This window comes from Delphinapterus leucas, unplaced genomic scaffold (assembly GCF_059928025.1).
Source record: "Delphinapterus leucas isolate spDelLeu-1000000601 "Yukka" unplaced genomic scaffold, BTC_Dleu_Yukka2 spDelLeu_asBTCV2_sq25, whole genome shotgun sequence".
In the NCBI taxonomy this organism is placed as follows: domain Eukaryota; kingdom Metazoa; phylum Chordata; class Mammalia; order Artiodactyla; family Monodontidae; genus Delphinapterus; species Delphinapterus leucas.
In genome coordinates, this window is record NW_028322234.1 from 8,411,077 (window position 1) to 8,423,010 (window position 11,934).

Consider the following 11,934-nt stretch of genomic DNA (forward strand, 5'->3'; position numbering starts at 1 on the left):
GGCGATCATCTGCCTGGTTGTTAACTGTGCGTCTAAATTGCATTTAATGGTGGTGTTTGGTGGTGAAAATACTAATTTGCAGTTTCTTTAGATTTTGTAGCTTTCACTTGCAGTGTGCCGGCTGACAAGCACTTCTTGTTTAAAAGGACTTTTCTGAAAGCCACATTGAGATACAAAAGGGGCGTTTGGAAGAAATGTTCTAGCTAAATTAAGGAGAGAAGCAAGTTTGAAATCAAGTTTTTTTGGCTGCTTTTTTTTTTTTTAATGCTTTGCTTTCCCACCCCCTATAGACCCAAAGCTCCCTGTTGGCAATTTTTTGTGTCCTTGGAAGTCATTTGTAATTCACTAATAAACACATCTTCTCAAGATCCCTACGTAGTGGGTGGCTGCGCTGCCCTCAGGAAATGCCTATCCTGTGGGGACTGGGCCTCAAGCGGCCATAGCTGCTGCCCTTTGGTCACTCTAGGTCACCCTTGGCCAGACTCTGGACAGTGCTGACCTCGATTTCAACCCCCATTTGTGTAGGTCATAAAACCCCGGCGTAAGTTGGCGTTCCGCTCAGGAGAGGCCCGCGACTGGAGTAACGGGGCTGTGCTACAGGTCAGAACTGCGGTGCCGGGAGCCCCCTGCACCGAACCACCAACCGGCCCTCACATCCCAGACCGTGACCACGTCAGTCGCCGACTGTCACACTGCCTGTGTCTGTCTGTGTGTGTCTCTCTCTCTTTCCCTTCCTCCTACCCTCCCGCCTCGGTGTAACTTACCTAGTCTCCTGATTTTGGACTTCAGGGATCCCGTGTGGGTGGGAAGAGGTCAGCCAGAGCAAGGAGCGGCTGCGCTGAGCATCTTGCCCTCTGTTGCCCCCTTCCCCACACAAGCTGTTGCACCCTCTCTCCACTGTAGGCCTCCAGCCAGCTGTCCCGGGGCTCGGCCACAACGCCCCGAGGCATCCTGCACACGTTCAGCCAGTCACCCAAACTGCAGAATGCAGCCTCGGCCACAGCCCTCGTTAGCAGGACCGGCAGACATTCCGAGAGAGCCGTGAGCGCTGGCAAGGGCAACGCCACCTCCAACTGGAAGAAGGCGCCCCTGAGTACAGGTGGGCAGACCCCGTGGGGCTCGGAGTAGGGACCTCGCTGGGGTTGGGTCCATCCCTTCCTTATTTTTAACAAAGACGTGCACACGCACAGGTAGTGGCACAAAAGGGCCCTGAACCTGCAGATGTGCTGCCTCAGACTCTTCAGCTTCATCCCTTCTGTTCACTAAATAGGATGCCCTGAACAAGTGATAGCCCTGGATAAATACTAATCACCCTCGGTGTCTCCACCCTCTATACCCAAACTCTCAGCTCTTGACCCAAAATGGGGGACAGAACCCGTTCAGGCAGTGCCCCCGCGCCGTCAGTGGACCCTGTGAGCATAGATGCTCATTTTGCCAACTCACCCCCTCTCCCTTCCAGCCATAGAGAATGTCTGATTCTGCTGTTACAGTGTATTGATACCTTTCGCGGCACACTGACTTCATTTCTTGCTCACCCAGTGTCCTTCATTCCCTGCTCTCTGGGCACCCTCTTCCCAGCCCCTCTGGCTTAGACAGGTCAGATGGTACAAAGTGCAAAACAGAATGAGAAAGCAGGCAGGAGGAGGGGGACCCTTGGGCGGGGGCTGAGATTTCAACTGAGGTAGGCAACAAAGGCCTCTGAGGAGATGGCATTTGAGAAACAACCGGGGGAGGTGGAGACCCTCAGGTGGTCACTCCCCAGTCTGCCACAGCCCCACCTTCCCTGGGTTGTCCTTGGGTCATCCCCCATACCATTTGTCCTGTTTTTTATTATTTATGTGCCGGCCTTAGGATGAAAGTTAAATGTGTCTTGTGTCCGTCAGTAATTGGACAGTGAAATGTAGGCACAAAGAGCTGAGAGGAGGAGATGGGTGAGAGGTCTCATTGGACCAAGTGTCCCGTCTCCCTCCTCACCCCCACGCCGGGGTTGCTCTAGGAAGAAGAGGCACCATCATGAGATCCGTCTCACTAGTCAGAACTGGGAAGTCTGGGTTGTTGGTGGAAACAAAACACAGAAGCCGGCTGTGCATGCAGCTGACCATGAGTTATAAACATGCCCAAATGTCAGAGCCTTCTAGAGGAGAGTGAGCTCAGGGGAGTTCATCCAACTGCAGAAGAATCTGGCCCTCCTGGAGAGCAGAGAGCATTTGTAAACAAACCAGAGATACTTTTGTTCAGCATGTTTAAGATTACAGCTAAGAACTCATAGACTGGTCAGAAGTTCCTTTTCTGGGAAATTTGAAAGTACATGAGATAAGTGGGGAAAGTCAAATATGAGAGTACGCGTGTATGCACAGTGATAGTACCATGTAAAAACTTCGTATTAAGGGTGACATTCGAAAGAGAATCTGAAGGAATAAATAGTTGCTGTGTTCAACGATTTGTGGGATTAGACATGAAAGTGTCATGGCTTGAAGAGCAGCATTTCTCAGAAGAGTTCTGCTTGGACTCCTGGTTGCCCTGGGTTTCTGGATGGTGGCTTTCTGGGCAGGACCTAGCAGCAGGTTTCTGGAGTGCTGGCCTTGGATGCACAGGGAGGGTTCTGTGGTGCATTTGACTTTGAAACATTTATTCCACAAAATATATTAACCCACCAAAAATACTTCTGGGTAACACAGCGACTCTGGTCCCTGCTGCAGCTGAGACTCCAGGGCAGTCCTTTCCCGCAGGCCAGCCCAAAACCTAAGTGTGCCGGTTGGAGGCGGGTGGGGCGGTGGGGGGCAGGGTGGGTGTGGGTGTGTGATACTTGGGGAATTCCCTGGCTGTCCAGTGGTTAGGACTCGGCGCTTTCACTGCTGGGGCCTGGGTTCAGTCCCTGGTCGGGGAACTAAGATCCTGCAAGCCGTGCAGTACACTGCCCTCCCCCCACCCCACCCCCCCAAAAAAGAAGTGATACTTGTTCATTGTGGAAATTTGGAGAATACAAAAAGAGAAGATAATGGCAGTGGCCATTGTCAACCCCAGGAGAACAAATGCTGCACTTCAGGAGTTTCTCCTCCCCACCCCCCCTCCACCTCTTCACTCACATGTCACACATGTGTAAATGCCAGCACATATATAATAAAAAATAGGAAGTACCTTACAGAGGGATCATGCTGTATTTAGCATTCTGTGTCCCTCTTAATGTTTTAATGAGAGAATGTTACCATATCATTAAAAACTTTGAGGACAGGATCAGTTGTAATGACTGCATAGTATTGCATCATACTGGATCGCTCAGTTGCACAGCTCAGTCATTTGCAGTTTTTCAGTGTTCTGTGTAGTACTGTAGTAAACAACTCAGTTTTCATAGTTCCGATAGATGACAGAATCTCTGATTATTGCCCCACGTGTAAGGTTACCGTGGCAGAGGCTGGGAACATTGTAAAAGCAATTGAGTTATTAAATTCTCTTCAGCTTCAAGGCTGGTATTTGAACCACCTTTGCTCAGTGGGCCCAGCTGAGGCTGGGGTCCTCCCAGGAGCCTCCCCCTGACTGGGGCTGTTGTGGCCTGTTGCTCTGTTCTGTTGCAGGCGGGGCCCTTGCATTTGTCAGCCCGAGCTTGGCGGTGCACAAGACCTCCTCAGCTGTGGACCGCCAGCGGGAGTACCTCCTGGACATGATCCCGCCACGCTCCATCCCCCAGTCGGCCACGTGGAAATAGTGCGAGCCGGGCCCAGTGGAGAACAGGCTCCCTCCTCCCTCCCACCTGGCCCCACCACCCTCCACTCGGGAAGACACCCTGCTCCCCGAGAGGGCGAGTAAGCGCCGGCCGCGCTGCGGAAGTGAGAGTTCCGATCTTGGCTGCAAAGTCTCATCGACGTGGGGGGACCACTTCATAGGTGGACCAGGATTATTACTGGGGACCTTTCCCATGGGCTTTCTTCCTTTCTTTGCCTTTAGTTTGCCCAACACCAGCAGAAAAGCGGACCTTGGGGGCTGGTTCTGCTCCTCGCCCTCTCCTTCGGCCCCCTGAAGGGCACATGGACGGCTCACCCTAGACACTGTGACACACTCGGGCAATGGCGCCCGGGGCTTCTGAAGTTGAGCGGAGCATTCTGTTTTGTTTTTGCTTTTCCCTCTGTCTTAGCCTCCTAATCTTTGACTGCCTTCCTTCATGGCAATCTCTAGGTTGACAGATTTTTTTTTAAATCACCTCACGATGATGGAGTTTAATGTAAACCGTGCAGACCTTCCTGCCAAGCACGGCCCCCATGCCCTGGAGGGTGGGCCTCTGACCACCCAGCCCTTGCTCCAGCAGAAGGCCTCTGCTGCTGCTCGTCCCAGAGACCCCCGACCTTCCACACTTAAGCAGAAGAACAAACTGCAACCCGGACCCAGCCAGAGAGCCCGGGATCCTGGAAGCCGAGAACCGTCAACAGAGTAGGGAGGAGAGAATCGGCAGCAACATCCAGAGCCTGAGCGGGAAGTTGGAGGGGCTGGCTGTTGTGTTTTTTTGTTGTGGTGGTTTATTTTATTAAATTCTTTTCTTTTCCTACTTACTTTGATGGACAACATCCTAAGCCCTGGCCTGTGCTTCTGTCAGGTGTGTCTGGGTGGGGAGGCGCCCCTGCACCCCCATCCCAGACTTCAGGGTTCATGTTTGGGTCTAGTTTAGAACCTTCCCTTAAAGCAGGGCCATGCTGCCAGGGTTTGCCTTCAGACTTTTTTTTTTTTTTTTTTAAGCCCCCCGCTAGAGTCTACAGAAATGTCTTACAAAGGATCAGGTCTGCTTTTAGTTGTGTTGTGTTTTGGTTTCTCCCACTCCTTAAAAATCGGTCCATGAGGAAAGGCAGAAGCTGTTGTGTGTGTGCTGCACATGGGCCAGCTCTGTGCAGGTGTGAGGGTGTCATGTGTATGCGCACACGCGTGTGTAGATGGGGTATGCTGCTCCTCACTTCAGCCCCAGCCCTGGTTTTACTATCCATGCAGTTAGGGACTTAATTTAAAATCCTTATTTTGTAGGGCCACCTTCTTCGAATACACTGCTGCAACATTCTAATAAAGGCTCATTTAACCGCCGCCGCGCCCCCCCCCCCATGTTGTGTGACTATCAGTGTTTAGAGGACATTTTTGACATGCCGTAGAACTAGTTTTCCAAAGCATTCTAATTTTTTGTTGTGTAAAATCCTAAATTTTTCATTGATTTTTGTTTTGAGTACATAATGTAGATGGGCTGAAGGAGGGGAGGGCAGGAGAAGGGTGGCTTTCATTCCAAGATCCAGGGATTTGGGGGAAAGGGGAAATTGACCTTCAGGAGGGGTGGGGGAGCGGGGAAGGGTGTGTTTTTACACCAAAAAATCAAGAGTATGCAAGCATTTCTATTCCTCTCATTTTTCTGTGTGCCTGGCAAATAAATACCTGTCTTATACTACTCTGAGCTGTTAGCTCTCTCTGTTCAATGACATGGGCCAAATTTTCCAAATCCTCCAAGAAGGAGTGCCCGCTGGCCTCCCCTGCAAACTGACCTCAGTCCTATGCAGCAACTCAGGCGTCTGGGCCAAGGTCACCTCTGCACTGGGGGTGCACCATCGTTGTTGCACCCCCGCGGGGGCTGACTGGGTCTGTGACTCCAGGGCTCAAACTGAGCCACTTGCATTGGCCCCGAGCCCCGTCCCCATCAGAACCTCACTCTCCACTATGCTCAGGAACCACCTCTCCTCACCTCACCTGGCCAGACTTCTCCAGGCTGTTGAATAGGCCTCGTGAGTTCAGTACAAACTGACCACCACAGGCGGAGGATGGGATGGCCGGGCCCTGACCCTGTCTCTGCCTCCTGCAGCCCAGCATTTGCAGGAACATTCCCATAGTAGGACATACTGTGACATAAATGTAGCTTTTTAAAAGGGGGTCAAGAACGTGAGATGCCTTAATCTTCATTTCTACTGTCTCAAAGCTTCTATCTCCCCCCTTTTTTCCTTTAATTTCCCCTTTGCAGTGTAACTTCTATAAGCCTCAAGTGCATGGTTCTGTGATGAAATTTATAATGTTGCAAGAAAAGGCATTAAATACCTCTCTGAATACGGGAAGGATATTAACATTAAGGGTATTCTCCCAGCCCCAAAGCCCACGCCTCAAAATTGGCTACAGTTCTGGGAGTTTGTAGGCTGAGAGGATCTGGTTCCCAGGAGAACCAGAGAATGTGGGAGCCTCCAGTCCCAAATGACAATTGTAACTGCCCGGGAATCTGTGACAGGAACCCCCGATGGCAACTGGAAACTATTCAAAACGTCAGCTGTTCTGTGGACTCGGGTGTGGGGTTCACCAAGCTCACTTCCCCATCTGAAGTGGCTGCCTGTGTGGGCCCGAGTGTGCACGTGGATGCTTTCACAGATAACTGTGCGTCCACTTGGAGCTGCCCACGGCTGTGGCCATCCTGACCATGTCATGGGGACTCCAGTCCTCAATGTCCCATGTGTACTGTTGGGACCCACACCTTTGACAAGGTCAACAGTGGCCTCTCCCCGGGAGGTGGGGAGTGGGGGCGGGGGGTGGGGCAGGGCGCGGCTCTGGTCCTGTCTGTACTATAAGATCTTCAGGAAGCAAAAGCTCACTCCAGTGCAGAGGGAATGAAAGAGGTGACAGTACACCCCTGCTGCATCCTGTGGCTCCTGTGTCCCACAAATCACTCTCCTGTGGGCGGAGAGACACGGGGAGGAGTTTTCTATATAAATAATACATTATATCACAGGGGTGTAAATAATGGGAAAGACAGTCCTTGCTGCTCTGCCATAGGGTTTTTCTTTGATGCCTAGTTATGCTGCACATGGCGTTTGCCTAAAGAACTTGGACTGAGCTTTTTTTTTTTCTTAAAGGACAGCTAAAGTTTTATAATCCTTAACAAAGAAAAGTATAATAGTCACACTAGTGTAGGGTATTTGGGAGATGGTTTGTTTTGGTTGGGGGGAGGAGATTGTCACTTGTATTTATTGTGACTCTAAGTCTTTGATAATAAATGTTTAAAAAAATAATCTCCCACCAAACCGGAACAGAAGTTCCAGTAAACAAAGACGCTGGAATCAATGGCTATACATTGTGTCATGAGGAAGTTTTAGAATCTGAAGGACAATAAAGAAATGGATGTTGTGTTGGCTGTATTTTTTTTTTTGTCCCCTCAGCCCTGGTATCCCACGTTTTTGTCGCGGCTTTGGGGCAGCTTGGAAACTTGGGAAGGGACAGCAGGGTGACCCTTGGTTGACGGGGAGGCAAAGGAAAGGAGAGGACACCTTCTTGGGCTTCTTTCAGGCCTCACTTGTCATGGGTATTTAGTTTTTCCCCCAACTGGGTTCCGCACCCTTGCTTCTGGGCCTCCATTTCCACCAGAACCTGGGGCTTTGTGGCCCGTTTACCCACAGCGCTGGGGGAGTGCAGTGAGAATGTAGTGGGTTTTGCCCATCGGCCTGTCTCCTAGCTAGCCATCACCAGCCGCCACCCCAGAGTGGTGGGCTTTTCTGGATTGGCACGGCATTGGGTGTCTGCTGCAGGACATGATGTTGCAGGTGTAGATTCTAAGCACAGAGGGTGGGAGCCACCCGGCTGGCTCCGAAATGAACAATTTCTGGTGAAAATTTGTTTTCAGAGGTTGACACACTTTCAAAATTTTATTCACAAAAATGAGACTTGTAAGCACTTTGGTGAATTCCAATGCGCAGTAAATGTCACCCTGTTTTCCTAGGTGCTTTTATTTACTTATATATTTTCTTTCTTTTTTTTTTTCTTTTCTTTTTTTGTGGTACGCGGGCCTCTCACTGCTGTGGCCTCTCCCGCCGCGGAGCACAGGCTCCGGATGCGCAGGCCCAGCGGCCACGGCCCACGAGCCCAGCCGCTCCGCGGCACGTGGGATCCTCCCAGACCGGGGCACGAACCCGCGTCCCCTGCATCGGCAGGCAGACTCAACCACTGCGCCACCAGGGAAGCCCTACTTATATATTTTGCTGTTTCTTGTTATTGGGGCATCTCTGCCTTCAGCCTCCCCAGTGGCCATGACTAGCCTGGGCAAGGCATAGAACTGGTACAAGACATGACTGAAATTAAACGCAACCCTGTCCTGCTCCACCCGTGACACATAATGACTGGTGCCTCACACCCCGACACTGGCTGAGAGAAGCCCACTTCCGGGGTTCCACGGCCAGCCTTCAAGTGAGTCTTTGCTGGATTAGGCACAAGCTCCTCCGTGGACAGAGGGCAAGTCTCATGCATCTTCTCCAGCTAACAAATGGGACACCAGCCCTGGTCCCTGAGACCTTGTCCCCTCTGAACTGAGTTGTGGGTGTGGCCGTGAGGCAGGAGGACCCCAGGCCCATTGCTTACACAGATCAATCAGTGGACAGAAAAAGGCATGTGCCATGCCCCAGGCATTGGGATCACACCTTGAGACAAGGGTGAGGAGGGAAAGAATGGGGTATCACGGGAGGTGACCTTTTTAGGCCAAGTCTCGCGTGAAGGGAGGGGAAAAGTGGTGCAGGGAGTGGGAGCAGCCTGTGCAAAGCCTCAGAGGTGAGACCAAGCAAGGCAGGTTGAGGACAAAGGAGAGTAGTGTGGCTGGACCTTGGGGGCAAGGGGAGAAGGATGTGGGTTTTATTGAGTGAGCAAGTCATTTCCCCTTTCTTAGCCTGTTTCTTCCTCTGCAAAATGAGGGGGTTGGGGCCACAGCCTATTTGAAGGGAGTGAGGGGAGAGGTGGCACATAATCCCCAGGGCACCTGAGAGCTATGGAGGGTAAGGGAGCAAGGGGTGGGGTATGGTCAGACCCATAAATGACCACCCTCCTCAGGTACTGTGGGGCTCTGGTGGAGGCAGGTAGGATAAGGGCCTAAGGAGGTGTTTCCCATACACCCCAAATGACAACAGCCACTGTCACCAAACCCAGTAACCTCATCACAGGCAAAATAACCCCCAATCTCCCCCAGGCCCTGTGGGGTCCCTCTCCAGACACACACCTTTTACCTCTCCACCTCCTTTCCCCCTCCATTCCAGCTACAGGAGTTCCTAGCAGTACTCAAACACACCAGCTCCATCTTGTCTTGGGAACACTTGGAACACTCCTTTTGCTGTTTCCAGTGTTTGATTCCTTCCCGGCTCAGCTCAAATGGCGTTCCCTTCAGTCCCTCCTTGCTCACCCCCACCTCGCATTTAGCAACAACTTACAATTATTTTATTTTCACGCCATTCTTTTATTTTACTTTTCACTTGCTCCCTTCACTGACAGCAGGGATGAATCCAAGCCATTTGGCTGAGTCCCAGAGCCTGGCACACAGCAGGCGCTCAAAAAAAATGCATGAATGAACAGAGTAAAGAATGAACCCTCAGACAAATGCCCCACCCTCGACTCTTCCCCGCAGCTCTTAACCCTCACCAAGGAAGGGACCCTCACTAAGGAGAGCTTCCACCACCTCCCCACCCCACTTCAGACATATCTGGGTGCAAATCCTGGCTGTTCTTGGGCAAGTGATACCGGTGTGGGCATCAATTTTCTCTTTTGCAAATGCTGTTTCTGTAGGGACAGGCGACCCCCGCCCCTTGCTGTACCATCCTTAAACACCATAAGGGTGCTGGGGTTCTTGCTCCCTAGTCCAGCACCTCCATTCCCAGGAGCATTACGACGCCGGGGACGACTCCAAAGCCCCTTCGAGTCTGCCCAAGATGGGGAGCCCGAAAGGTCTGGGTTCGAATCCTTCCAACTCCCTTTTCAGACCTGTAGCAAGAACCTCTACAAGCCTTTCTCTAAAATGGGGCGCCCGCGCCTGCCTTCTCCCAGGGAGCGATCCCCTCCCCCCAGCTTCGTAAAAGGGGGCCGTCGCTAGAGCCAGGTGCGAGAAAGAGCGAGTTTATTGCAAGTTCCAAGGGGGGCAGCGCCTGGAGCGCGCCGTCCCTCACCAGCATGCGCGGCTGGCTGTGGACAGACGCCCTCCGCGCGCGTCCGCTCGCCAGCAGCTTCTCCAAGCAGCCACTGCCCGCCGCGTAGCGGTCGCTCATTCCGCACGGGGGCAACGTTTCCCTCTCCTCTCGTCCAGCCCCTTCCCGGGGGCCTTCTCTCGGGGAACCGAGGAAGCTTCTTCTCTTGGGATCGTGGCGGAGGAACTGAATTCCAAACGGGGTCGACTGCCGCCCACGGCGTCGAAGTGGGAAAGAGGAAAGGGCGGGTGCGCAGTGTTGCGCGGCGGCTTCGCGGAACTCCGGAAGCGCGCTTCTTGCGCGTGCGCTGCGCTTGCGCAGTGCTCGGGGCGGCGGGAATGGTGGGAACTCCGGCTTCTAGCCGGAGTCCTCCGAACGCAGCCAGCAGTTGCGCGCTACTTGGCTCGCGGAGGGCCTGGCCGCCGGGCTGAACTGCAGCAACTCGGCTATTAGGGCCTTGCAGCGCTCAGACAGCTCGAGGCCATCGGGGTAGAGAACGCCGCGCTTCTGACGCCGGGGCAGACCGGCGATGTCGGAGTCGTCGAAGGGCATACACCCGGTGACCATGACGTAGAGCACAACACCCAGGCTCCATATGTCGTACTTCTTGGGGTCGTAGGGGATGCCGAGGAGTACCTCGGGCGACGCGTAGGCGGCCGAGCCGCAGTAGGTGGTGCTCAGGTCGGGGTAGCCATGCGCCTGACGGCCGAAGCCGAAGTCGGTGAGCTTGACGCGGCGTTCATCAGGGCTCAGCAGCACGTTTTCGCACTTGAGGTCGCGGTGCACCAGGTGGTGGTCGTGCAGGTAGCGCACAGCACCGGCGATCTGCGCGAAGAGGTCGCGCGCCTGCCCCCCGGGGATGCGCCCGTTCCGCTGCACGGCCTGCAGTAGGTCGGTGGCAGCCGCCTCCATCACGATGTACAGCTTCCCGTTGCACACCTCGATGAACTCGAAGACGTGCACGATGTGCGGGTGCCGCACGCCCCGAAGGATGGACAACTCGCGTGGCAGGAACTTGTTGACGAAGTCTGGCGGCGCGCGCCGCCGGTCTACCACCTTGATGGCCACCGTTCCCTTGTATTTCTTGGACGTAGCCACCTTCACCTTGGAGTAACTGCCCTCGCCTATCGTGCGGCCCAGTTTATAGCCGAGTTCGCTCAGAAGCTTGTCGCCCGACATGGTGGCGCCTGAAGCGCGTGGGGAGCAGGAGGCGGCTGCTGTCGGTGGGCGGCCGGACTCCTATCTCGGGCCTAACCCATGGCACTTGGCACCTGCACACCCCCACCCCCATGTGCCCACTCCCGGGCCCCCACCGCCGCGGTGCCCTTTATTGCCTAGGTAACAATTTCTGCCTTGTGAAGTGACCGCGGGCGTCACCCCGCCTCGGGGTGGGGGGGTGGGGCCCCAGACCCCGCCCCGTGGTGCCCCCCAAGGCCCTAGCTAGGGCTTTGTGACTCATGATCACGCTGAATGGTCCAGTTCCCGATGAGAGGACACTAGCAAGGAGTCCCGACCACCACGGGGAGTGGAATCCGTGCCTGGGATTGGGGCGGCTCCTCATGAGTCCGAATCTGAGTAGCAGCCGTCCCCCAACTTCTGTACTCAGCCCTGACCCTGTGGAGCCCTGGGCTGCCCACAGGGCCCCCCGAGGGGGAGAAAATGGGGAAGAGACCTGAGGGTTTCTAACTGGCCTGCACATCGCCCCAGAGGGAAGGTGAATGGGTGGTCCTTTGGTGCAAGGACCCTGGCGACCCGACGGGCTGCAGGCTTTGACACCGACTAAGCCACGCCCCATGTGGGAGAAGAGAAAATAAGGACTCTACGGCCGCAGCTGGGGCGTGCAGTCGATCCCGGGCCCGGCTATCCGAGCTCTCCCACGCACTGGGGTAGGCAGGTGCACCGGGGTAGGTAGGTGCACCAGCGCCCTAGGTTTCGCAGCCGTGTCCGAGACCGGCGCGGCAGCTTCCGCCACACTCATCATGGCGTTGGTCGCCGTTGCGTA

At 54.1% G+C, this 11,934-nt stretch overlaps 2 protein-coding genes across 10 annotated transcripts in view; one reads left to right on the forward strand and one right to left on the reverse strand.

The window, feature by feature from the left end:
* The window catches only part of GATAD2A (GATA zinc finger domain containing 2A), a 98,461-nt gene extending 93,924 nt beyond the window's left edge, over positions 1 to 4,537 (forward strand). For 5 of the 9 annotated variants that reach the window (XM_022558255.3, XM_089905329.1, XM_022558256.3 and 2 more), the window contains exons 11-13: positions 526 to 708; positions 904 to 1,099; positions 3,573 to 4,537. In XM_022558255.3, coding sequence (XP_022413963.1) covers positions 526 to 708; positions 904 to 1,099; positions 3,573 to 3,703 — 510 coding nt within the window. In that variant the 3' untranslated portion in view covers positions 3,704 to 4,537. The remainder of the gene's footprint in view (positions 1 to 525; positions 709 to 903; positions 1,100 to 3,572) is intronic. The other 4 variants (XM_089905331.1, XM_089905332.1, XM_089905333.1 and 1 more) reach the window with 4 other exon arrangements.
* Positions 4,538 to 7,279: 2,742 nt separating this feature from the next.
* Positions 7,280 to 11,314, reverse strand: TSSK6 (testis specific serine kinase 6). The gene has a single exon (XM_089905335.1). The coding sequence runs from the start codon at positions 11,109 to 11,111 to the stop codon at positions 10,290 to 10,292; it is 822 nt and encodes a 273-aa protein (XP_089761461.1). The 5' UTR covers positions 11,112 to 11,314; the 3' UTR covers positions 7,280 to 10,289.
* Positions 11,315 to 11,934: the final 620 nt, after the last annotated feature.

Coding starts and splice junctions, on each gene's coding strand:
- TSSK6 (XM_089905335.1), bottom strand. CDS start 11,111: ATGTCGGGCGACAAGCTTCTGAGCGAACTCGGCTATAAACTGGGCCGC.